A 26,859-nucleotide genomic window follows, 5' to 3' on the forward strand; every position below is an offset into this window, starting at 1 on the left:
CTACGAGGCTACAGGCCACATGTGATTTAAAAATGTTCAGCATCCACTTGGGCACGGAAATATGTGTAAGCAGTTTCGGTAAATGATACAACTTCGGACTGTCGTCTTAGTCGGAGGGAGAAGGCAATTGACGTGTGCCTCACACGACTGACTTGCGCATGCTCCTTTGTTCTATAGCCAGGCATCACTAGTCGAACAAGCATAACAAAGCATCAGATTGTTTCTTCATTGTTTTGTTTCGCTGACACAGTGTCTACCACAATATACAGTTTCAGACACATTTACACCGTTCAGCAAATTGGTTGGGGTCACTGTGAGATCAATTGGGATTCTTTTTATCTTGGGCAGGATTGGATGGTGGTTTTTAATTGTTATTTTCCACAATATCATTGAGGTTCCAAAGACGGCACCCTATCATCTTCGTCAAATTTCAGCGTACGTACTATTGTGATGTGTTGCAATCAGTGACTTGCGGTGAGGTTCATGGCTGGTGAGCACTGACGTCATCATAGTCAGATTTACAAACATATGAACGCCACAGAGTAGCTTATTCACCATTTGATGAGCAACAGTTAGCGTGTTTTGTTTAAAATGTCATGTCAGCATTCTTTATATACTGTATACACGATACAATACAAACTGTAGCATAAAAAATAATTTAAAAAAACGTTATTATCCTGTTACCTTTACTTATAAATGAAGTCCAAGTCTCTCTGTCTCAATGGAGATCACTGCCAGTGAAGAAAGTCGTCATTGATCACTCCTGTTCCGACTCTATGTTTTTAGTCTTTTGTGCTGAGAATGACCGCTCCACTGATGCTGTAGTAGCTGGAACAGTGAGCACGAGCTGGAGCAACTTTGTCGCTTCAGGAATAGTTTCAATGAGATCCTTCTTGGCCAAAAAGCTGAGAAGCTGTCCAAGAGATTTACATTCATCCCTCACCGTTTGTGAGCTATACAGTCCGGTGTTGGTCTTCCTTTAATTCTTATCTCCTGCTTCGATTGAAAGTCCAGTTTAGAAAATCCTTTCAATTTAGATATGTAATCCACCATTTTGGAAATAAAGCCAAGCAACACGAAAAAATGACTGGATGGTTGCACTTAACTTGCGAACTGTTTACTCTTGCTTGCTGTCACGAATTCTATTATTCTGCAGCCGAGTAGTCGCAAGAAGAATCTCTGTAATCACCAGCGCCCCCTGTCATGAGGCAGGAGAACTGTGTGCCTCACCTATGCACAGTTTTGATAAAAATAAAATAAACACTGTATTACAGTGTTTATAATGTACAGTGACTGTACATTATATACACCAGCTAAACTGTACAAATTTAGTTCATATACTAAAAGCTTTTGAACACTTTATAGCGATATGCAGAGGGACAGCAATGCGGTCTCACTGCAGAGCAAGCCAGCACAGTTAGCATAGTGATTGCGCAATCCATGGTGAAGCTCAGCCGGCTGATCCCTCCCCGCTCGTCTCCACTTAGTATTTGAACGGTAAATGTGAAAATTCAGCGATTTTGAAAAAAAAAAATCCAAACATGTAAATAAATATAACTGTTTAATTTATTTTGTCATTTGATATTTCCATGATGACAGGTGAGGCACAGCCTCACCTGTCTCCCCTGACTGCACATCACTGGTTGCAATTATTATATCGAGATGGAAATTGAGATTTGAGTGACACTATGACAGAAGTATTGACGACTGTGAGCAGGCCTGGCGTTCAAGAAAAGAAAGAAAAGAGAAAATCATTACTGTATTTGTTTGGACTGTAATCTAAATGTTTCAATTGAACTTTTCACATTGGTGTCTTTTTGGGAGTGGGAATTTAGAGGGTCAAATTTTAATGAACATCGGTGTGTAAACAACGATTCAACATCTACATGGAATTCTTCTAGACCACACGCGGACATAAGATATAAGAACAAATGAAAAACAGTAGTTATTTGAAAAGTTCTCCCTGTGCCTGCGTACATTTTCCCTGCGTCCTCCCACATTCCAAAAAACATGCATGTAGGCACTCTAAATTGTTCCTAGGTGTGAGTGTCAGCATGGTTTATTGTTTATCTCTGTGTTATTTTAAGAGTGCGCTTTTGTACTTTCGAGTCCTGATGTCCTTTTATCAGAACAGTGATAGCATGCCTTGATATTGCGGATTAATAAATGATCATTTGTTCAATTGAAATCAATCTCATTTCAAACCAAACGTCATTTGAATGTAATTCACATTGGTAATTTGTCACATCTGATAAAGTAGCTCGACTATAGTGCACGCAGGGAGCAACAAGTTGGAGCTGTAAAATCACACTGCAAGCACGGAAATAGGATATCAAGCTCTCAGTGTTATTTCTGAGTTCATTCAACTTTGCAAAGAAGGAAATGCTCATTGTGTGCTATTGTCACTGTCGTCTTGTTTGCCCAATCAAATGGTGTGATAAGTCATTGTCATTGATTGTTGAACCAGTTTATTTCGGTTTGACAGAATTGACAACCGCAGAAAACCCCAAAATATGCTGTGTTCATTGGTAAACACGGGTTTATGAATGACCACAGTCAAGTATCCCCACCGCCCTTTCTTCTGAAGTCCTCTGTGGAAAAGAATTCCATCTGTCGGATTCAATGCTTATCTTGCTCAAGGGTGTAGGAGTAATGAAGGGTGCCACCTTTCTTCAGGAAGCAGTCATGATAATGGGTCCCAGGTCGGATCTGTCTCTGGCACACTCCCAGATGGTCATCAAAGACCAAATCACTGTCATAAACCTCAAGCCTCAAGACGTCACCCTCCTGGGCCTTGAAATAGGAGAACTCCTCCTCCCACCAAGGGTTAACAGTGTCCTTACGAACCGCTGTTCTGCCCAGAGCGGCGGAGCCACAAAACACCTTGACGTAGCCATCTGTGATCCCAAAAATGTCAGCGGGGAGGCCACTGGCATGCAAGTGAACCACCTTGAGCTGGGCCTGAGATACAGGCAGAGCACAAAGCACCAGAAGAAGGAGGGACAGACTTGAGGCCATGGCTGTGAAGGTGAATGGAGGGTCACATATTAGTGGCAGGAAAGAGAGGAGGAGTCAGTTCATATTTCCTTTTTAAAGTGTTAACTAGTGCATTTTGTCTGTGTAAGCTCTCGGTCGTACAGGAGTGGTCCATCGATGAGAAGGTTTCTTTAGCCGTCATCTGCACTTCTTTGAAGGTGTCGGACGTTTCGCTTCTTATCCAAGAGGCTTTGTGAGCGAACTGAAATTTGCCGGTAGTTTTGGCCCTATGTATACCCCTACTGTCCAGACGTGGCGGTGCCAGACTCTGCTATGATTGGTCACTCATTTGACGACAATGAGGTTAAAATCTTTGCGAAAGTAAATAGATGGTTTGAAAGGGAGTAAAAGAAGTGATTTTCATAAAACTTCTTCACTAAATCGCCATGGTGGGGTGAGGTTCAATTTGGATCGTTAGTACAACCGACATCTTAGGCAACATAGGCTTAGTTATGCTGATGAGGTGATACCAGAGCAAATAGGGCAATCAGGCCAGTCGTAGACTCCATACTCAGGCAGGACAATATAAGGAATCAGTCAGGACAATAGAAATAATCCGTGTAGCCGCAGGGAGTAGTCCTCTGCTCCCCCCAACCTGAGAGCAGGCACCAATCATAGCAGAATCTGGCACCGCCACGTCTGGACAGTAGGGATATATATTGGGCCAAAGCTACCAGCACATTTTAGTTCACTGACGAAGCCTCTTGGATAAGAAGCGAAACGTCCGACACCTTCAAAGAAGTACAGATGACGGCTGAAGAAACCTTCTCATCAACTAGTGCATTAATAATTCATGTGTAAAAAGCACAACATGAAAATGTCAAAATGATACTCTTTTGCATGTATATCAACTAATTTATTTTGCACATTGACTGAAAATTAAACTGCAAAATAACTCCGAAATGGTGTACGGTGACCAACACCTCTCTACAGAAAATCGTAAACCTTTGAAACGTTTCTCAATAATCAAAAGAACATTTCCAAATCACATTGACGGTTAGATTAAATACTCAATTCGGTGACTTCTTCTTTTCCTTTTGGCTTTTCCCTTCCAGGCTCGCCACAGCGAGTCAGTGTCCTCCATATTCAGAGGTTTGATTCACATGTTTGTTTTGGCCTAGCTTTTACGTCGGATGCCCTCGCTGACACTACCCTCTGTATTTATCCAAGCTTGGTTCAGTGCGCAGATTATACATATATAATTTGAGATTTTGATTTCTCCAATTAATTTTTTTTATTGAGATACATCCATCCCATCCATTTTCTGATCTGCTTTCTCCTCATCGAAATCATGCTGGAGACTATCCCAGCTGTCTTGGTGGTGGTGTACACCGTGAACCGATTGCCAGCCAACAACCATCTGCGCTCACACTTATCCATCTAAACAATCTGAAGTGTTCAATGCCATGCATGTTTAAGGGAGGAAACCTGCGTATCCGGACAAAACCCACACAGGCATGGGGAGAATATGCAAACTTCACACATGGATCCTGGAGCTTGGGTGAGGTTGACACACTTACCACTGGTTCACCGGGCTGGCCCAAGATACATTATTTCACAAAGAAGATGAATCACACTAGTCAAAGTAGTACCGGTACACAGCAATAGTTACAGTGGTAAAAGTAGGCAGTATGAGAAGGTGCTTTCCTTCAGCTTACCTGTGTTCTTGGTGTCTTGTTTCTCACCTCCGTCAGAACTTTGAGCTTTTTAAATGCCAGCAGGCCTCGTATCGGTATGATAACACTGTTCCAAAACTCCCAGAAAGCACAACCTGCGACGTTCTCAGCATTTCACATGACATAACCGGGCCATGGACATGGAATTTAAGAAAATAGAAAAGTGGACTGTGTGTGTGCATGTGTGTGGAAGGGAGGCTGGAACCAGAATCGAACCCTCGACCTCTTCACTGTGGGGCAGACGTGTGAACAAGTTGACACTGTGCCGCCCTAATATGGGTACATATTACACAGAAATAATTTTGTTTTTCGAGGATTGGTTTGAAGGGAACATATGGTCTTCGCCACAAATGATGGATGACAATTGCCTTATCGACTTAGGATCAATTATACGTGCACACATCTATATGTTCCAAAATTATATTTCCTAACAAAACGAAGTAAAAACAATATTCATCACAACTTACAAGTAAAGATCTATTTATTCCAACTCCCTCAAAATTAAGGAAATACATCTCAAAATTATGAATAAGATTTACCCATACTAAAAGTGATTGAGATCACATTTTATTATTGAATACAAGCCATGCTCTTTCTCAAAAAATAACAATGAAACTCCTGTCCATGTTTTTCGCTTGTTCATCAATCTTTTTCTGGTAGGCTGTACACCTCTTATGCTCGCATCTTTCCCAAAAAAATTATACAATTGTGTACATATTACTAAGATTTTGTCACCCTCGTCCAAATAAGAATAAGGAGATTGATACAAATCAAATATGTGTAAACAAATAAAACTGGGCAAAAACGCTCTTCGTGTCCGCACATGCGGAGTGACGCATGTCACGAAAGAAACACAAAATAAACAAGGCGTATAGAGATTTTCAGTCGCTTCGATGTCTCTTAGCTATTTCCGTTTTCCGGTAGGACTGAATCATTCGAGAGTGCGAAGGGGGGCGCATGATGTTGGGCGCTTATTATTAGAGATTAAACCCGCAAAAATGATATCACAGTAAGTTATTATTCTACCAGTGAAACTTATGCAGCACCTTCATTTGTATTAACGAAATACTGTCTTTATGTATGTCCTTATTTTTGATGTCTCGTGTCAGTCCTGCATAGCTAGTGGTTTCGTCCTAAACACTGAGAATTTAATTTAATGGTACAATTTGATGTCAAATGATGTGCGAGCAGCTAGTGGAGTATTTTCAGAGTCAAATACCAAAGGAAGACGCTGCTGAAGTGAGATGGTCACACGCAGTGAACAGCAGGAGCAAACTGGCCGAGGCTCTTCAAGGTGAGACGTTTGCTTGCTTTCAGTTTACGAATTACAGTAAACTCGCCTTTTGTATCATAAGGTTGGAATCAATGTCCCAGAGTAACTGCTTTAACACCTCAAACGTCCATTTTATAATCAATCCACCCTACATTTGGTGTCTGAAAACAGTGAAAACACAAGACATATTAGCTCTATAAAATGTACGATTTAATAGAAATTCGAATAATACCTGAAATGCAAGTTGATTTTCTCTCTCTCTCTCTCTCTCTCTCTCTCTCTCTCTCTCTCTCTCTCTCTCTCTCTCTCTCTCTCTCTCTCTCTCTCTCTCTCTCTCTCTCTCTCTCTCTCTCTCTCTCTCTCTCTCTCTCTCTCTCTCTCTCTCTCTCTCTCTCTCTTTGTGTTTGTCTTTGTCTTTGTCTTTCTCTCGCTCTCTCTCGCTCTCTCTCTGTCTCTCTCTCACACACACAGACATATATATTGTTTTTAATTTTATTTTGTCAACCTCCTTGTTCTCAAAGGTGCCACTCATATGATTGAGGCTGACATAATCGTAAGGGGCCATGACCCTAAGGAGCCAATCATGGGCCACCCTCCTGACACTGACAGTGACATAACATTGAAGGAATGGCTTGAATGTGTCAAGTTGCATGACAAGGGAATCAAACTCGACTTCAAGAGGTGAAACGTAATAAGATAATGTTCTTTCACATTGGTGAAATCTGACATGTTGCTATTGATAACCCATTTTGGTGCTTCCGAACAGCCTGGAGGCGATGTCTATATCTGTGGCCCTGCTGAAGGAAGCGCTGATTCAAATGACCTCTCCCGTGTGGATCAATGCTGATGTCCTTCCAGGACCTGGAAGTCAGACAAAACCATTGGAGCCTCAAGCATTCCTGGCTGCTGTAAAAACTCTTCCCACTAACATTGTACTCTCCCTTGGCTGGACCACAAAGTGGACTGCAGGGATTGCTAATCCAGGTGAGGGTACATTTGAGGGTGACATGGGAGGAGAACGACAATGCTCTTTCGCTCCCACACGAAATGTACCCTGTCCTGAACTTTTAAAAAAGGGTTTCAGAGGACAGCCAGAGCAACATTTGTTGATGTTTCAATGTGATGCCTCTCTTGCAGTATTGTCTTGCACTTTCTCACAAGCAGTCAAAGGCAAGTCATTTTCGTGTTTTTTTGGGGGAGTATTGAACAAGTATGCACTTGAACAGTTTTGATTAGGCTTCAGAGACAAAAAAATGACATGGCAAAATGACCTCACAAAAATAAAAGGTTGGCATTAGTTAAAAAAAAGGTCAAATTAATTAAAAGAAAACTAGGGCGGGGTGTAATTAAATTTAAGAATTCAACATCTATCTATTTGTCTCAATTGTGGGTCGTGAGTTTTGAACCTGAGACTTCAATGGGCATTTTATGATGTAGTCCACCTCTTAACGCCATCACGTGAAGATATGTAAACACCAAATTGTTGTTACCGGTTAGACTTGTCTCTGTGCATGCGGAAGTTTAACTAAGTTAACTTTGCATTGGTTGTTATATACATCATTAAAGGACAATTCCGGACAAGTTGTGTCCATAATTTGTAAAATGGCTTCAAATGACTTCTACTGAGCGTATTTTACAAAGATTCCACCGCATGTAGCTATATTTTACCTTTTAAGACTCGCGCTGAATATTCAGGAAGTCTTGTTTTTGAGTTGGTGACGAGTCCGTACGTGACGTCCCTGAAGGAACGCCCCTGACCGAAAAAAAGACACATTGTAGCAGTCCTTCCATCACGTCAATGTATTTTGCTGTACTTGTTTGGTCTGAAAACCTCGTGTTGCACCAAAAAGCCACCAGAAGAGGGCGACCAAGCTCCATGGAAGGAATTTATCAGCCTGTGGAAACGGGCTGATTAACTCCTCACAGGAGCTTGGACGCCACTTTCTGCCTCTTTTTTGGTGATCCATTTCCCGCCAATGTTGCCTCAAAATGGCACGGAATAAATTCTTTAAATTCTAAATTCTTTAATCGATTACAAACATGTATGCTTTCCTCTTCAGAACCATTTGAATCATATTCATAACTGGATGTGTAACAAGAAAGCATATTCTCCGAATCTGAAGCCATTGTTTTGATTCTCCAGCAATGCAAGACGTCTTGCCGTGACGTCACGAACTGGGGGCGGGACTTTCTGAAAATGCCCAATTCGCAGCTGAATTTTTTTGCAGATTTTCCACACTTTAAGTCATTTTTATTGGTGTTTTGCATTTGAATAAAAATATCATACTGCGTTTTGGGTATTTTAGATGCTATAAAACGTTTTTCTGATGTCAGTTAGGAAACAAAAAAGTGACGTCGGTTGTCCTTTAAACATTTGTGATCAAGTGTGAGTGTAAAGTGGTGTGATAATCGATGCGATAATTGATTTTTTAAAAGGTGGTTAACGGCATCCCTTGTATAACATAATCTTTTTCAGGTTACAGTTGGGAAATGGTGCATGAGATGCAGGACATATGTCAAAGCCTGGAACACCTTGTCACTTTCCCAGTACGAGCAGCCCTTTTGGCCCAGTCTGTCTCTGAGCTCACATGGCTGCTGCAACAGTCGAACAGGTGACTGGCTCTCACGCACACTTCATTATCAGTTGTTGTCATGTTTATTAAATCCGACATTATTCACAATGCGCTTCATTTCAAATGATTGTGAATTACTTGCTAATGCTTCCATCATCCATCAGTAGACTTGACAATATATTGACATACTAGACGGGTATTGTATTACATCGAACACACACCTCAGGGTGTGCTAATGCTAGCTGCTTGACATGATTGTCCCTGTGTCAGAGATGAAATTGCTTCATTTCTGTAGATGTTTCCCATATTTGCACCTGTACATAATGAGTGCTGTCAGGCTATCAAAAAATGTGATAAAATTAATTGGGTCTGTAATTAATTAATCTCATTGATTTTTCATCAAATCTAAAAAATACTGATAAATAATAATAATAATAATAATATAATAATAATAATACATTTAATTTCTAAGCGCCTTTCAAAACTCTCAAGGACACTTTACAGTCATGGGATTTTTTTATCCCCTATTTTCATTAAAAATTCATTACATTACTGAGGCAGACCAAAAGATGAAAGAAAATGTCGTACTATAATGTATTGTATTGTCTTTTTCACTAGACTTGGACACATTTAGCCTTAGCCATTTACTTTCTGCTGTTATTTGCGAGTAGTTAAAGTCCTACCTGCAATCTTTAGTTTTGACCATGAGGGGGAATATCACACTGTTTTGTTTGTATTTGAGTGCCCTGTGATTGGCTGGTAACCTGTTCATGGTGTCCACCTCCGACTGCCCGAAGCTGGGCAAGGCTCGAGAACCCCCCTCACTCCTCTCCGGCCCTCTGATTGGCTGTTATTGGGATTGGGATGGTTTAGTAAACTGCCGTGAGCATGTGAGAGTTCGATGAAAAGGTTTCTTCAGCCGTCATCTGTACTTCTTTGAAAGTGTCTGACGTTTTGCTCCTCATCCGAAAAGCTTCATCAGCGACCTAAAGCTGTACTGGTAGCTCTGGCCCTATATACTTTATATACAGGAGAAAACTTATCAGAGATGCCGCCAAGAGGCCCATGATCATTCTGGATGAACTGCAGAGATCTACAGCTGAGGTGGGAGAGTCTGTCCATAGGACAACAATCAGACAAACCGAATACTTTTGCGAGACACTGTATTTCCCTAATGTACACAAGTGGCGGGGCCAGACCTCTGCTTTAATAGGTCCCTGGTCTAAGGTTGAGGGCAGCAGTGGACTACTCCCTGAAGCTAATCTGATTACTTATTTTGTTCTGTCTCATGATGTTTTATGGAAATTAAAGAGAACCAAATACCCTTTTTGGACTGCAAAGTAATTATAGAAAAGAGAGACAGACAGAGAGCTAAAAACAGAAGTCTTTAGGAAGGCCACACATATGGACCAATACCTGCTTTTTGAATCTAATCACCTACTACAACACAAACTAGGAGTTATCAGAACCCTCCAGCATTGGCTGAACAAATACAGTAAAGTCTCGTTATATCGATATTCAAGGGAGTCCGAAAAAATATTGATATAACCGGGACTATCGATATATCCGATATCGATATAACGAGACTTTACTGTACCAACAAGCGTTGAAGGTAAAGAAAAGGAGTAAAAACATGTCAGGAGACCACTCACAAACTGTGGTTACCCTCAGTGTTTTTTTAACAAATGTCAAAAGAAAAGAATATGGAAAGAACCCTAAAATCCTGAAGATACAGAAGGGAGAGGAGTCGCAGAATCCCACATTGCAGGCGTTTCTGAAGAACTACAAAGTGTCCTATGGCAACACAAAATTCCGACCTATTTCAAACTGATAAATACTTTAAGACAAAAATTAGCATCTCCAAAAGATAGGCTGCCAAATGAAAAACAGAGAGGAATCATGCAGAGAGGAATCCTCGAGCAGTCTCGTCCTCACCACTGAGACTGCCGGTGGGGTTGGGACAGATGTCAAGAGAGAAGTCACATCATAAGATGCCAATGTTTCCTCAGGCTCCAATTTGAGGTCTTTGAGGTCTACTCTCTACAAACCCTGTGGTGTTCTCTAAGTCAGTGGTCCCCAACCTTTTTTGCGCCACGGACCGGTTTAATGTCAGACAATATTTTCGGGGAGCGGTGGATAAATACAACAAAATAAAATGATACGAGAGTCATGGAAACAGTTTTTTCTTTTTTTTTTAATATAATAAACGTGAATCAATTGTGCATTTTTATACAACTTTATTAGCAGAGTCCTGGTAACATCGCGCCAACACCATATGTAACATCGTCTCTGCCCCTTAACGCTCTATGGTCACCATGGTAATGTTTAAATGTGCCTTCAAAATAAGATACACCACAAAAACAAGTACAAAGCGCATGAAAAATACAACTCACTACAACTGAAACAGTGGGACTCCTGAGCTTGTTTCTCTGCATTTACTCCCCTGGTGCGTGGGAATCATCTGTCGCAATAAATCCAAATTTTAAATGGGACTCCTGGTATTGTCTGTTAAAGACAGCCTTTTTTTTCGTAGGCTCTTCTTCCGTCTCCTCACTGGGCATTTTCCCCTTTGAAAAGAAACTTTCCAAAGACGTTTGGTTTTTTTTTTTACTCAATTTGCTAGCTTACGGTGGGCTAAATTTAGCGGCATGTATCACGTGACCTAGACAAGCGTTCTGACATGCGTCAAGAGTAAGTCATAGACCACGGGTCGGGAACCTTTTTGACTAAGAGACCCATAAAAGTAAAATATTTAGAGATGTTTTTCAGTGAGAGCCACACGCGGTCGCGCGCACACACACACACACATGCAAACACGCGCGCGCGGCCACTTTCCAACAAAATGTCAGAATGTATTATTTAAAATAACTTTGTGATAGTACTCACCGCTAACATGAATGGTATTCCGTTCCTCGTGATTGGTAAATATCCAGCCAAACGATCGGGTCTATAGGCAAAGTTACTGCTAGCTAGCCTGCACACGGCTCATAAGCTTCCACACTTGCTATCTGCAATATACTTCTCGCAGAAGTATATTGATGCTATCGTTAAGATGGGGCTTGTTAAAATGTCACTGACATTGGACTGTTTCATCGATGGAACTGTTTCATTGCAAATTAGAATCAGAACATTTTCTCTCCTCAAAAGCGAATGCTCCGGTGCATTCAAGCTGAAGTGTACACGTCAGGCTCATTTAAAGGGGTGTTTACCTGTTTCAACATGACGGCCAGTGTCATCCAATCAAAATTGCGCTCGCCACCAACCTAGGTCAGTGGCATCCAATCAAAATTGCGCTTTCCGCCAACTGCAGCCTCAACAGGAAATGAACGGCGAAAAAAATGACTATGTATTTAGTTTTATCGGTGAGCCATATGCAATCATCAAAAGAGCCATATTTGGCTCGCGAGCCATAGGTTCCCGACCCCGGTCATAGATGGATGTAATTTGGTAATTTTTCATTTTTCAAAATAAAACATGAGATAATCATAAAACGAAAATTATGTAAATTATTTATTCTTTCTGCGCGGCCTCGTACCAAATGACCCACGGTACCGGTCCGCGGCCCGGGGGTTGGGGACCTCTGCTCTACGTGATGTTTTGTGTTACCAACCAAAGGAGCTAATATAGTGTGTAAATACCCTTCTTTATGTATTTTTGGCAGGCCATAGATACATGGCGTGGCCTCTCCCGGGTATCATCTAAAATACATAAAACTTGTCCAGAGACTAAGATAAAAAAAAGTAGGGACAGTGCCCAAAAACAAAGTACCAGAAATGAATCAACTGATTCTGCTGTAAAAAGAATCAAATTGCAATACTCTTGAAATTGTGTGCCATGATCGTTCCACTCTGCAAAAATGATTCATTCGGTCATTCAAATTCCTGATGTATGCCGATGAAAATGTCACCTTTGCAATGCAATGTTGTAAACTGATATTACCTCTTTGGTGTTGAAATAAAATGGGCAAATACACTATACCCAACGATTGAACATGTGGAACAGCAATGGAATGTGTTATTTGGCCTACAGACTGTGTAGGTGGCTCAAACCACGCTCCCCTATTGTGATTTATGTGAGTAGTGCCATACAAAGTAGAAACACTGAATGTAGATAAGAGGATGAGATGATTCATTCAATCAGTCACGGTGCAGAAATGGCTTAGTTTTGACCAGTGAAGTGGCGCAGGAATCCAACTCATATGAAAGTGTCTTGGATTGGATGTACCTTTATTCGTCTCATAGTGGAGAAATTTACATTTCACTGTAGCAAAGTTATGAAAGGAACAGGAAAGGAAAGATAGAAGTAGAAAAACAAAATACAGGAGCTGCTGAAAGGCAGCCACTCTCGCGGCGCCAAGTCAAAATACAAAAAAAAAAAAAACGAAATAAATAATTTGACAACACAAAGACACAGAGAGTCAGCATCCGACACCTTCAAAGGAGCACAGATGAGAAACCTTTTCATCGATGGACAACTCCTGCACGACTGAGACCTTACACAGATTTACCCTGATATTAGAATAATGTGCCCGCAGTTTTGTGTTTGTCAGAAAGCAAGTCATTTAAATACAATACAATACAATACAATACAATACAATACAATACAATACATATTGATTTATATCACGCTTTAACAACAGCCGAAGCTGTAACAAAGCGCTTAACATGTAAATCATGAAAATACTCACAAAGATCTTTGCTTACTGTTAGAAATGTGTACTTATTACTCAGCATGTCATTCATGGAATGATCCTGAAGGAAATGTCAATGAAATGCACATTTCTCCACTGTGAAATTAATAAAGGCTAATTTAATCTGATAAATCTGTACTTCACTAAATGATGTTTTTTTTTAATTTAGTGGTTTGATTCAATAATAATAATAATAATAATAATAATAATAATAATAATAATAATACATTTCATTTATAAGCTGATCTGAAGTAAGAGATTTCAGATCAGTTGTTAAAAGAACAGTGGAGTGTCTTCATATCGCCTGCAGCTTAATTTCAGGCCATATGAAAAGGACATGTAATCCATTTTTATACATGTTTTTGAGACTGCTGCACGAGAAGTAGGTTAAAAAGTTCCATGCTGGGACACATTCATGCAAATAAACGAATAAAGCAAGTAAACTACAAATCTATTAAAAAAAACACACACACAAATTCCAATATTTGCCCCGAAAAAACAACCCTCTTTGCTTTTGGGGCCTTTATTTTATTTTTGAAATTATTAATAAAACTGATTGTTGTAAACACCATGACTTTTTAAAGGTAAAATAACTGGGCCCTCTTAATTACAGTAAAGTCTCGTTATATCGATATTCTCGGGAGTCGGAAAAAATATCGATATAACCGGACTATCGATATATCCGACCCTGCGGCATGTAAATTTTCTCCTTGCGTTCATAGAAATAGTATCGTAATAAGCAGTACTATCAATATAACCGATATCCATATAACAAGACTTTACTGTACTTGAGCAACAGTGGGGAAGCCCGCTTCCATCATTTTTGAGGAATTTCAAGTGAAATTTCAAGTTTCAAAAGTTGGAAAAATGAGTCTCCAAAATGATGATGCATTTTTGTTGTGTGCAGGTATTCTCTAACAGTGTGGACTGGGCCAAACGATAAATTAAAAGTAGAGGACCTGCTGCCTTACAGAACAGGTTTTGATGTCAACAGGATCTGCTATGATCTACCAGAATCACTCAGAACAGAGCTGATAAAGACTTGAGATAGATGAAATAGCAGCAATCAATAATCAAGATGAAAATGGGTCTTGTTTTCCTTTCGGCTTTTCCCTTCAAGGGGTCGCCACAGCGAATCACTATCCTCCATCTTCAGCGGTATGATTGGCATGTTTGTTTTGGCCAAGCTTTTACGTCGGATGCCCTTCCTGACACAAGCCTCTGTATTTGTCCGGGCTTGGGACCGGCACAAGAAGACAATGGCTTATGTCCCCTTGTGGCTACAGTACAAGCAACTCTATGAACTTAATAAAGATGAAGATGCCCAAACACAAAATGGTCATCGGCAAAGCAGCATTCAAACAAAGCAAAACTATTTATACTCACCATTTAATCAGGATGAAAATGTGTACCGATACTATAACCTTTGGATGTGTACTGTAATACTTTTATTTCTCATGTATGTATTAATTTACAAACAATGTTTCAATATAAACAGATGACTTGGCTACTTTCTTGATGACCTGCTTGAAAAATTATACTTCACAGACATCAACTAAAAAGGTTTCTGTTTTGCCACTTAATTGAAGGTCCCTCTTTTAACAGTGACTGTGAATAAAGTTTGTTTTTATTAAAAATGATATGAAGATGGCCTTTTTGACGTATCCGAATTATTGGAGGAATAATACACCTGTTTTCACAAAATAATTAAGACCACTAATAACAATAATATTTTGTTATAATTTCTCAGTATTTTTTTTTTACTTAACATGTGTCATGTCAAAACCCAACATTTATTATCATACATTACATTGTTTAGAAATATAAATATTGAATTGGAGGACCTTTGGCAGTCAACCAATTGGGTGTGACTTTGAAAGCATCCATTTTGTTTTTATTTTTTTAAACGAGTGTTGAGAAGAACAAACCTTAACATGTTTTGTTTGTCGCTGACACAAATTGAAAATAGATTTAATGAAATTAACAAATTCAAACAGTGCAGTTGCCTCTTCAAAACACAACTCTCCTTTCTTCTTGTTTGTGGACACGTGAGTCACACATTGACTCTTTTGATCCAATAGTATCAATATATTTTTTTTTTTTGGGTGGGGTGGGGGGGTCTTGATCAAGCAACAACGGTGGCCGACTGATTAGTATGCCTTGAATGTCTTAATTGTTCTTTCTTTGCCTGTGTGGGTTTTGTGCAGGTAATCCAATTCACCCCCAATTTCCAAAAACATGCATGGCAGGTCAATGGAACACTCTAAATTGTCCCATTGTCCCTCGGTCAGAGTGTGAGTGCGAATGGTGATTTGTCTGTGTTTGTCTTGCGATTGATTAGCAACAAGTTCAGGTTGTCCCTTGCCTACTGCCCGAAGAATGAAACAAAGTGATGTGGTAAAGCTACTGATTTGTTTGCATTATTCTAGTCATCAGCATTTTAATTTGTATGTGTGCTCGATGATATGACTTAAATAATAATAATAATATCTATAATAATACATTTAATTTCAAGCGCCTTTCAAAACTCTCAAGGACACTTTACAGTCACGGGATAAGAAATTTGTTTTTTGTGCGGGTGAGCAGCGGCAGCCATTCGTGCCAGCGTTCACTCGACCGTAAATAATATAGAAGCAAAGTTATGAAACAAAGAGAAAAGGAAAGAAAGAAGTACAAAAACAAAATACAGGAGTTGCTGGAAAGGCAGTCACTCTCGCGTCACCATCTTGTAGTAAAAAAAACAACCAAATAACAAATATGACAACATAAAGACAGTCATTCATCCTTCAGCTCTTGCTGTACCCTCTTTGTGACATGAAGTAGTTCTAGATGAAAGAGAAATAAATGTATATCACGATCTCCAGGTTTTGCACAGATTATAGAAAGGAGTACTTGCCGTACTTGTTAATAACTGCAATCGTGTACATGTTTTGCGATCCAGCTTTGGCATTATTGTAGAAGAGCTTTTCGCTTTGGAAAAGCTTTTTATCCAAATTGCCCTTCAGTAAGCTCGCATCATTCAAGTATTGTTGGAAAGCAGGTTGCCAGTGGCAACACACATACTCGACCTTCAACATTCATTTCTGAACTGTACAGCATTACATCACATTCTGATGTATACACACTTGACTGTTTTATGACCATATAAGACTTGTCTTGTGAATTGTTGGGTTGCCATGGTAAAACAAAACTCAACTGTGGAAATGGGAGTTGTAACTTTGAATATTTTACTGTAATTGAAAGTTTTATCATCCTTCTTGAACAATAGTTATTTTTGTCAATCGAATGCCAATGCCTTTGAAAAACAACAATGCACTGTGGTGTACACATTCAGTTCTTTTTTTCAAATACACTTTTTGTCTGAGTGGTATATACTGTTATGCATAAAGATTAGCTGATAAATATTTAAATGTTTCCACTGGAAAGACAAATATTAGTATGTCTTATTAAAATGAGAAAACTAATATTTTGGCAGTCTTTCAAGATGTGTGAATAACTAGTATGACAGTTCACAGGCCTTCCTTGAGAAGGCAGGATTAATCAAATCAGGCATGACATGCAATCGCTCAAAATTATTTTCCAGTCAGAAAAGAATACAAGTATATATTTGTACATACTGAGGGGCATTACCATACACACACGTACATCCATACATACGTACATCTATACATACGTACATCCATACATACAGTACGTACATAGAGTACGTACATAGAATATGTACATCCACCCATCCAGCCACACACGCACACACACCTACACTTTTTTTCCACATGGTGGGGACGAGGTGTGGAAAGGATTTGACCCGTGAGAACCCAATTTCAAACATGAAAAATATACCTCAACCGCGCCCGTCTTGCTAATTTTTTTCTGTGGGTTGAGTGAACGCTGGCGCGTGTGGCTGCCGCTGCTCACCTACGGAAAAACTGATCCAGTGACTGTAAACTGACCTTGACAGTTTTGCTTATAAATCAAATGTATTATTATTATTATTATATGGGGACGTCATTTTAGGTCCCCACGGGTAAATGAGTCCCCACCGGTCTGCATGCAGTCAGGTTTATGTCCCCACCGGGTCGCACAAACGAGAACACCCCCCCACACACACACACACACACATAAATAAAGTAATCAGGAGCTCAAAGAGCAAAAAATGTTAGTGTACATATCACTATACACTAACCAGCCACAATTGTCTAACGATCTGACACAATACAAAAGCAGTTTCAAACATTGCACACAGGTACCGTGGACAGTTTATGAGGTTATCGGGTGGGTGTTTTGTTTAGCTCAGCAACATTAACAAAAAGACAAAAGTCTGCTTTACAGTAATTAGTTGCTTATACTTTGAGCTTGCAATAACTACATCAAACCTGTGATCCGTTGACATCAACAAAAAATGTGTGTCATTTTGTGCTTCTTTTCCACACAACCTTTTTTCTTTCTCATCTGGCACATTCCATTCGCTTCCATGTCCGTATTTACATCTGGACCACGACGCAAGATGACGTTACTCTTTGTTGGAACCCGCCCATATTTATGTCAACAAAATCAATGTGACATTTGAGTGACAGGTCACGGGTGCCCTTTGTTGACCGGGTGCGTGCAATTGCATTGATTAGTGAAACAATGACAGGCTTTGAACAAAAGGTCAGTTTGAGGCAGGGTTTGGCCCGTGGAGATGGCCAAAATGCCAGCCAGAGAGCTGCGGATGGGTGAAAAACCAGGAATACCGAAGCTTAGAGAAAAGTGAAAGACCAATCAGAGCAATTGCAAAACCAAACTAAAAACAGCTCAGTGGTTCTACTTTTCTTCAAAGTTGGACCGCCGCGTTATCTGCTCACTCTGAATGGAGTGGCGCCTCCAAAGGATTGGACTCGCTTTCATGACCTGAGGGATAATGGGCGCACGGGCCGGAACAGGCTTCGATCCTTTGGAAAGAATATTGAGTGCCTTGCTAGTTGCAGTTAGTGGACACAGAGTCACAGAGTTGCCGCCGCTATCTGGAACGGGGGCGTGCGGGGTCAGAGGGGGGAGGTAGCCTGACCGAGTGGAGAAAGTGTGATCCTGGAGAAGAGCCCCCGAGCCTCTTCGTTCGAGACCGGTGGCGATTCGTCTTTGGACAGAACTGTCCAGAGACTCTCTAGATCCTGAAAGAGTGGATGACCTGCTGTTTGTCAGCTTGGACCTGTCAGGTGGACCCTTTGTCAGTTGGTGTGAGCTTTTGTCTTTGTTGCTAAACTGAAGTAACTGAGAATCTGAACTGTAATGGTCCACACCGATGTTTCGGCGATGAATAATGTTTTGCAGACTGGAAATACTGAACTGGCGCAGACCGTCAGATATATCTTTATCGGCGGGATCGGATTCATGGGGGAACAGGAGATTGTTTTCTTGATGCAAGTTAGGGTGCGAAGTGGAATGCTGTGCGCTTGCAGCGCTGTCATAGAACATGCCTCTGACACCTCGTTCTTTGTTGTCATTCCCAGACGAGGTGTCCAGTGCTGTCAGGAGTCCATCCTTCATCTCCATGCTATGATGGCGGGATACAGCCGGAGGCCGATGATGGAGGCCTCTTAAAGATGAGACGTCCTCCGGTGGCAACAGTGCTTGCTCCTCTGCCAGCAACGATGCGTGGCCCTTCGGAAGAAGACGAGGCTGATTTTTCACCCATTGCTGGGAGTGTAATCTCTTGAGATGAAGACGCTTGTCCACATTGACAACACTTAGTGGATTAGGTTGAGGACCTCGTCGTCGGATATCAAACGGGGAAGGGCGGGTCGCTGCGCAATGTGGTTGCTCGTCCAGCTCAGAGGGCGGAGGGACATTTAGGTACTGCTTTGTTGTCTGATGGCCTGATGGTAGCTTGCTGGTTGCGATGATGATGACCTCCTTTCCTTTTGCTTTACACGCATCCAGGAGGATTTTGAGGATGCCCCTGTCACCTGAATTAACGGCGTAAGCGAGAGCGGACAAGCCGGAGTGGTCCTCCAGAGTTGCATCAGCACCGCTTCCCAGCAGGAGGGACACAATTTCCGTTTCATCCTGTCCAAGGCACGCATGCATCAAAGCCGTTTTTCCACTCTTATCTTGAATGTTCGGATCGGCACCGTTTTCCAGGAGGTATCTGTTGTTTTCAAAGACAACGTTAAACAAGAATGCGTGCATTTAGAATAAGGACTTCACGGATAACAAGTACTTACTGGACCATTTTGTGTCTGGGCACACTTTGTGAATCGGAGTGACGTGTCCTGCAAGCCACCATGAGTGGCGTCTCGCCATTTTCATTGCTCTCGTTGACGTAAGCCCCTCCCTCCAGAAGGAGCCGAGTGAGACGAAGGCGACTCAGATAGACGGCCTTCAGCAGAGAATTGCAATCTGTTCGGATCCGTGTTGACTCATCCATTGTCCTGTTGCCTAAAATTTCCAGTCTGCATCTTGAATAACAGGTCGCTCACTCATCCACAGGTGCGCACAGCACAGGGAAATCTGGGGGGGGGGGAAGAGCTATAAGGTTTTTTCCATTTTATATCTTCTGGGTAACAAGTTACTTGTAGTTACTTTAATCTTGTATTCACTACATCCTGAAATAAGAACCAAATGATTGGTTACGGGTGGACCAGTGTTTTCGCACGTCAATCTCAGTGCAGAGGTACAGGTTGAATTCCAGCTGGGGCTTACCTGTGTGGAATTTTCATGTTCGCAGACCTGTGTGGGTTTTCTGCGGGTACTCCAGTTGCCCCTCACATTTCAATTAGATGCACGACATGCAGATTGAACACTCAAAATTTTCCAAAGTTGTGCGTGCGAACGTGGATGGTTGTTTGTCCTTATGTGCCCTGCGATTGGCTAGCAACCGGTTCAGGGTGTCCCTCGCTTGCTACCATAAGACCAGGTGTGATAGGCTCCTAGGAATTGTGAGGATAAGATAAATGAATGGATGATTGGTTAGTTGTGTGGTTGTGCATTAAGTATCCTCGCCAACGTCTGACTCTGACAGTGGCGGTCCGTGCATTTCACACCTAGGCCTTCAGTGAAGTCCTGCTTAGTCCGACTTGAACAAATATCCCTCGTAATACAGTAAAGTCTCGTTATATCGATATCGGTTATAACGATAGTACCGCTTATTACGATATTATTTTCATTTCCCTTGCACATTTCTAGTCTTTTTATGTATAATTAGTACCGTTTAATACGATACCCGGTTGTTACGATAATCCGGTTATTACGGTGCTCCTTTTCATCTCCCGCCGGCCATTTTTGTTGTTTACATCGATATATCCGTCGCGCCATTGGTCAACTTGGTCACGTGTCTTGTTACATGGCAGCTCTCCCGAGCAGACGCCATTTTCAGACGGCAGCTCGTGTGTATCAGACGGCTGCTCGTGTGTCTTCAACAATGGACTGTTTTGGATGCCATCAGAGCAATTTCCAAAGCGTGGAGCACGGTGTCCGAAAACACCATCAAGAACTGCTTCCGTCACTGCAAATTTGAAAATCCAGGGTGCAGTGAGGAAACATCTGCAGCTAACGAAGAGGATGACGACAACATTCCTCTTGCAGTGTTGGCTGAAAAGCTAAAAGTCGCCGACATTGCATCGTATGTCGCAGTCGACAAAGACATTGCGACATTCCCAAGCTCATCAGATGCGGATATCGCAGCGGAGGTCAAAGCCAAGTATGCCACAGTAGATTCCCGTGATGATGATGATGCTGATGACGATGAAGAAGTAGCGACTGAATGCACACCTTTTGCAACTTCAACAAAAGCGTTGCAAGGGGTTGCGGACACGCGATCTTTCTTTGAATCCGTAGAAAATGCATCCGGTTTTTTAGAAACGTTAAACAAGATGGAAGTGTTCATATTAAAATATAAAAATGGGAAGCAGAAGAAGATTGATGACTTTTTTAAATAGCTTACATACATACTAATTGCAGTGTTATGTACATGTACTGTTACATGAATGCAAGCGTTTTTTGCAACAATGTTTGTTGTGTTGTCTGCTGAAGCGTCATGATTTTGAAAATGACTGTACATTCCATACTGTGCATTAAAGGGCAACCAACATCACTTTTTGTGTTTCTTGAGTCAGTCAAAAAGCTGTTGTAACGTCACAGCTGCGCGCCGGCATTCTATTCAGCCACTCTCGAACGTCACGTAAGTTATGTAAACGTTGCAGTTTTTCATCCATGTACAGTATTTAATTGTGTTGCATCCAGATATCTTTATTGTTTGCAACAATCACTGTTTTTCATATGATTGTACATGCTGGCGTTCGTGACTTCGTGTGAATAGAACTTGACGATTTAGCATTGGTTGGTTGCATTTTTGAAAGGAAATAGTCGTTAAAAAGTGTAAAGACGTTTTTATTTTATGCACAACTTTATTTTTCACTTCACTACTGTACAAAAAACATGTTAGATACGCAATCCATGAACCCAATGATGAAATTACATGCCATAACAAAGATGCCGCATTTACGCACCCCCCCCCCCCCCACAGGATCGGATATATCGATAGTCCCGGTTATATCGATATTTTATCGGATTCCCTTGCGTATCGATATAACGAGACTTTACTGTACCATAATTTATGACACAACGGCTGGAGATATCATTTACAAAAGCACACGCACGCAGTACTGGGCGTGGCATCACCTCAATCGTCTACAACACAGGCTATTTTCCGGAGCAATTACACATCAATAAATCTGCATCAGCAATTAGAACTCGTCACTATACGCGATACTGCAAACACTTAAAAATAAAAGGAAATTTAAAATCATTTGTCCACAAAGTTTTATGAAGTCCACCAAGAATATGCAATCTTTAACAAGACTTTACGCTGAATTACAAAATGTCAGTTAAATATAAGAAAAACAACAAGGCGTTCACAAAACAAACTATTTGTTGAAAATAAAAGTAAACAAATCTTTTTCATTTGTTCTTGAGAATAGGCTTACCTACATGCGACAGCGAGTTGTCCTCTCCTTCAGCCATTGTGGGTTAAAAAAGCGAGTAGATATACTTGTTTTTTCTGCTAAAGTTTCCGGGTTTCCGGGCTGAGGTAAAGTGAGTATCCAATCACAGGACGCGTACGTCATGTTCAACGCGAGGCCCTCTAGCTGGCCTTACTGTGCCAACTCGTGATCTGATTGGCTATCGCAACTGTATATCAACTACATGTGCCCGTTCATGTACAGCGCACAGACGCCCTCACAGTTGATTCTGAAGGCGTCGGTCAGATTTCATACAGCCTGGCGACACAAACTAGCTGAATTCTGATTGGATTAAAAACTCTGACCTAAAACTACAACACTGAAAGGAGCATAACCAAATGGATATAACATCAAGAAAACAGTATGTAGAATAATTATATATATAAAGTCTCGTTAGATATTTCCGAAAAAATATTTTTTTATCCGACCCTGTTTGCATGTTTTTCTCCGTGCGTGCATATGTAAATTGACTTTTATTATAATTATGATAATGATGTCTGATTATCTTAGCCCAGCAGAGAAGGCCTTGCTGGCCCTGACGGCCCACCACTGGACTCTGACTAAAAGCTGCCCATGCCCTGAATTGGTCACCAGGCAATCAGACACACAAGTGAAATTGTCATCCATACAAAACATGATCGCTGGAGTTGATCACATGTGAGAGACAATTGCGTCAACCGCAATATGACCCATACCTTTAAAGTTATTCTTTAAAACTGTCTCCATGTATAAATCAATCAAATTACAGATTTTGGAAATGAAGTGACACTATTATTGATAATTAAATTATTGTTGTGGTTCTTGAAAGATATTAAATATTTCATGACATCAAATATTTCATCAAATTTACCAAACTGTCATAAAAATACACCTTCCCATGCGAGGTTCTGTGAATGACATTTTATCTCCTCATAAAACAAAGCCTTTTACTGGTCGATAGAATCCCAACAGGCTGCTTTTGTGTGTGTGTGTGTGTGTGTGTGTGTGTGTGTGTGTGTGTGTGTGTGTGTGTGTGTGTGTGTGTGTGTGTGTGTGTGTGTGTGCGCGTGTGTGCGTGCGTGTGTGCGTGTGTGTGTGCGTGTGTGTAAGATGACATTCATGCCCCCATCCGTTTCATTGAAGGGGCTCGCCAGGCCTTGATCCACCCATGACTCAAACAGCATACCTAATGATCGAGGAAGGCAATCGTGAAATGTCATTCCCAAACTTTTTATCACTTAAGGAAACAAATATAAATAGTTTCCTTGTCTATTCTTAAAGACCTGCAGTGCAAAGCATGTAAAATGATGTGGCTTACTCACTCGTATGTGATGAGAAATATCCGCACTGATGATTCATGGCAGAAAAAGTGGATACACTTGTATGAAGTGATCACTGACAATAAATACAACATAGATGTAACACACAATCGTCCTCAAGTTCTTTGGACCTACCGTACCTTAATGAACATCATGTTCGCGATCACTGCAGATTCCCTCTGACTGGTTGAGGTTGTTATCAGCATCAGATCTCAGGAGAATCCAGCAAGATAAGCAGCCACTGGGGCATTGGAGCAACCGATGAAAGGAGGCAGCCAAGCGTAATATATGTCACAGAGTGGGAGGCGTGCAGCCAATGACAGCACATAGCAGTGTGAGCAAAACACAGTCATGAAATTGGTCTTTGGTAAAGCATGTGCGCACTCACTTCTCTCCATCTCCAGCTGTTCACACTGACGATTGGGAGGTAAAACAAAAGGCACCTCTCACGTCACAGGAAAGTTCAAGGCTGCAAACTGATTTGTTTCAGTCAAGACTTGCAGAGCACGTCAACCGTGACTGTTAAAAATGCCCATGTTAAAAATGAGAAAAGGAATATCTTGAAAAATATCTTTTATTTTATAATACCTTATTAAAATGTTTAATCCAGACTTGACAATGAGGGGGTTATCCTATAATTCATGATTCATCTACTTTTTTTTCCTCTTCCTTTCATAACTTTGCTGCTGTGAATTGAGAATGTCTCCATTGTGATACAGATAAAGCTTATCTGGTCTGATCTGGTCTTATCTTATACGTAAAGTCTCGTTATATCGATATTCAAGGGAGTCCGAAAAAATATCGATATAACCGGGACTATCGATATATCCGACCCTGTTTGCATGTAATTTTCTCCGTGCGTGCATAGGAATAGTATCGATATAACCGGGACTATCGATATATCCGATATCGATATAACGAGACTTTACTGTATTACAACCTAAAGCAGTGTCTGAAATAACATCTGCCCAGATGCCCGGTGCGTGCAACTTTTACGTAGGGCATACAACTCACAAAACATCTCCATCCGGGTGGCCGACAACTTTTTTGAAAAAAAAAAAAAAAAAAAAAAAAAAAAAAAAAAAAACATTTTTTTTTCAAATTAAACATTTGCTTTTGTCAATAAAACAAACGTTTGAACGAAGATTTCGAAATCTGAAAAAATTAGTCCGATTTTGAACTCTTCATGAGGTTTGGAAGTTTCAGATCATTTGGCAATTTGCATACTTGGCATGGCAGCCAATCAGAAGCCTGCTTCCGGACTTTCCTGAGCGTTATAAGGTCGTGCATTTGAATATCATTTTCCGAGGTCGATGCACAGAACCTCAGCCCCAGAAGATTCAAAAGAAGTGAACAAAATTTATGATGCTACAAAACGTAAACGTACATTATCCCGTGACTGTAAAGTGTCCTTAGAGTTTTGAAAGACGCTAAGAAATTAAATTACTTTTATTAATAAAAGCATAACGCAAAGATTGCATTGTGCAACATGCCAAACAGTATATGGACAAACAAACAACAACTGGAGCAAAATCATTATAATACTTGAATTAATACTTAATACTTTGCAACAATGGGTTTTTTTGCGATTAGTCGTCTTATTGTGTTTCAAGTTGTGAAAAACGGGACAGGCAACTTTATGGCCGGGCAGGCAACTTTTCAGAGTTGTCTGCCCTGGTATCCGCTAACTTTTTGTCATGAATCAAAGCAACAATAAAGAAAAGAGGAGAGGGGGGCCTTGTTCAAAAGCACCTGAATGATTCTCAGGAAGCCATCCACTGCTGCCTTTTGAGCTCATTATTGTCTTTACGCCATGATCAGTTTATCACTTTGTAAACGTGTGTGGACAGTGTTGCTTCTATCCATTGAAGCCAGCAGACATTTGCTGACATACTGTGTTCATCATCACACCGCTGGATTTCATTCATTTGAGGTCTGCACTCACACTGTAAAATCTTGTTTACTTTTCCCAGCAACTCTGTTGGTAGATTTGACGTTATTCTTTGGGTTGTTGTTCATTGGATAACAAATGGGCTTAACTGTCTAGACCGGTTTAATGTCACGTGTGCATACGTAATCAAAATCAATGAAAAGGTACGGTTAGTAAATCCCTAATATCATTCTGAATCAGACAAGAATCAGATTTTTTTTAACTTGTTTTTGCCTTGAAGGTGTTCTAACCTTTGTCTGCCGCACAGCTCACAATGCACCCGACACCTCTGGCCCCTCCAATGGGTGGTGAGCCCTCGAGAAGGGGGACCCATGTTTCCTCTTCGGGCTGAGACCGACCGGGCCCCATGGGTGTAGGTCCGGCCACCAGGCGCTCGCCAACGATCCCCATATCCAGGCCTGGCTTCAAATAGAGGCCCCAGTGACCCGCATCCGGGCATTTATCTTTTTCTTCATAAGGGATCTTTTGATTCATACTTTGTCTGGCCCCAGGAGACCCCAGGGACGAACCAGGACTGTCTCCCGGCTGGCCTGGGAACGCCTCGGGATCTGCCAGGACGAGCTGAAAGAAGTGGGTGGAGAGAGGGAAGTCTGGGCTTCCCTACTGAAGCTGCTGCCCCCGCAACCCGACCCCGGATTAGCGGCAGAAGATGGATGGATGGTGTTCTAGCCCACATCAATAATTATAAATGCCTTAATTAACAGAAAATGTTTCATGTCCCAATTTAAAGCTTCAAAAAGTCTGTAATTTGATTATGTAAGGTTTAATCTTTCCGCATGTCCTGTTTTTGTTTCAAGACACCTTTTCTCAAATTGTCATTGCTATAAATTTGAATATAAACCCACAGCCTGTCCCTTTCAATATTATCGAGTTGGTGGGTGGGTTCTGTTGAGCTGCAGCATACTTGTTTTTTATTAGATACCTTTAAATGTTCATTTTTTTCAGTCTTAAAAAGGTTTAAAATAAAACTCTCAATCTCTGCAGAAAATATTATTGGTGGTTACTAAAAGTGACATTGAAGGACAACCGACATCACTTTTTTGTTTCCTAACTGACATCAGAAAAATGTTTTATAGTATCTAAAATACCAACAATACGCAGTATGATATTTTTATTCAAATGCAAAACACCAATAAAAATGACTTAAAGTGTCCAAAATCTGCAAAAAATTGAGCTGCAAATTGGGCATTTTCAGAAAGTCCCTCCCCCAGTTCGTGACGTCACGCCAAGACGTCTTGCATTGATGGAGAATAAAAAGAATGGCTTCAGATTCGTAGAATATGCTTTCTTGTTACACATCCAGTTATGAATATGATTCAAATAGTTCTGAAGAGGAAAGCATAAATGTTTGCAATCGATTAAA

At 40.9% G+C, this 26,859-nt stretch overlaps 3 protein-coding genes across 7 annotated transcripts; 1 reads left to right on the top strand and 2 right to left on the bottom strand.

Moving 5' to 3' along the window:
- Nucleotides 1-2,451: 2,451 nt before the first annotated feature.
- On the bottom strand, nucleotides 2,452-3,042 carry LOC148899619 (perforin-1-like). The gene has a single exon (XM_088995001.1). It carries the CDS (start codon nucleotides 3,016-3,018, stop codon nucleotides 2,620-2,622), a length of 399 nt encoding a protein of 132 aa, XP_088851127.1. The 5' UTR covers nucleotides 3,019-3,042; the 3' UTR covers nucleotides 2,452-2,619.
- A 2,603-nt stretch (nucleotides 3,043-5,645) lies between these two features.
- fam151b (family with sequence similarity 151 member B) lies at nucleotides 5,646-26,370 on the top strand. 5 transcript variants are annotated; one of them, XM_088995003.1, is made up of 7 exons: nucleotides 5,646-5,721; nucleotides 5,822-6,006; nucleotides 6,507-6,666; nucleotides 6,752-6,969; nucleotides 7,123-7,155; nucleotides 8,462-8,597; nucleotides 25,988-26,370. In XM_088995003.1, exons 2-7 carry the CDS (start codon nucleotides 5,889-5,891, stop codon nucleotides 26,163-26,165), a joined length of 843 nt encoding a protein of 280 aa, XP_088851129.1. In that variant the 5' UTR covers nucleotides 5,646-5,721; nucleotides 5,822-5,888; the 3' UTR covers nucleotides 26,166-26,370. The 5 variants fall into 5 exon arrangements, with proteins under 5 accessions (XP_088851129.1, XP_088851133.1, XP_088851132.1 ...); XM_088995007.1 differs by lacking the exons at nucleotides 5,646-5,721; nucleotides 25,988-26,370 and adding an exon at nucleotides 25,744-25,978 and having other exon boundaries at nucleotides 5,737-6,006; XM_088995006.1 differs by lacking the exons at nucleotides 5,646-5,721; nucleotides 25,988-26,370 and adding an exon at nucleotides 14,156-17,223 and having other exon boundaries at nucleotides 5,739-6,006.
- Nucleotides 17,509-24,571, bottom strand: ankrd34bb (ankyrin repeat domain 34Bb). Its single transcript, XM_088995002.1, has 3 exons — nucleotides 23,686-24,571; nucleotides 19,452-19,737; nucleotides 17,509-19,375 (listed from the first exon to the last, which is right to left on the bottom strand). Exons 2-3 carry the CDS (start codon nucleotides 19,652-19,654, stop codon nucleotides 18,052-18,054), a joined length of 1,527 nt encoding a protein of 508 aa, XP_088851128.1. The 5' UTR covers nucleotides 19,655-19,737; nucleotides 23,686-24,571; the 3' UTR covers nucleotides 17,509-18,051.
- Nucleotides 26,371-26,859: the final 489 nt, after the last annotated feature.

The sequence above is a fragment of the Hippocampus bargibanti genome, linkage group LG04 (genome assembly GCF_051943395.1).
Source record: "Hippocampus bargibanti isolate YZ-2025 linkage group LG04, ASM5194339v1, whole genome shotgun sequence".
Classification (NCBI taxonomy): domain Eukaryota; kingdom Metazoa; phylum Chordata; class Actinopteri; order Syngnathiformes; family Syngnathidae; genus Hippocampus; species Hippocampus bargibanti.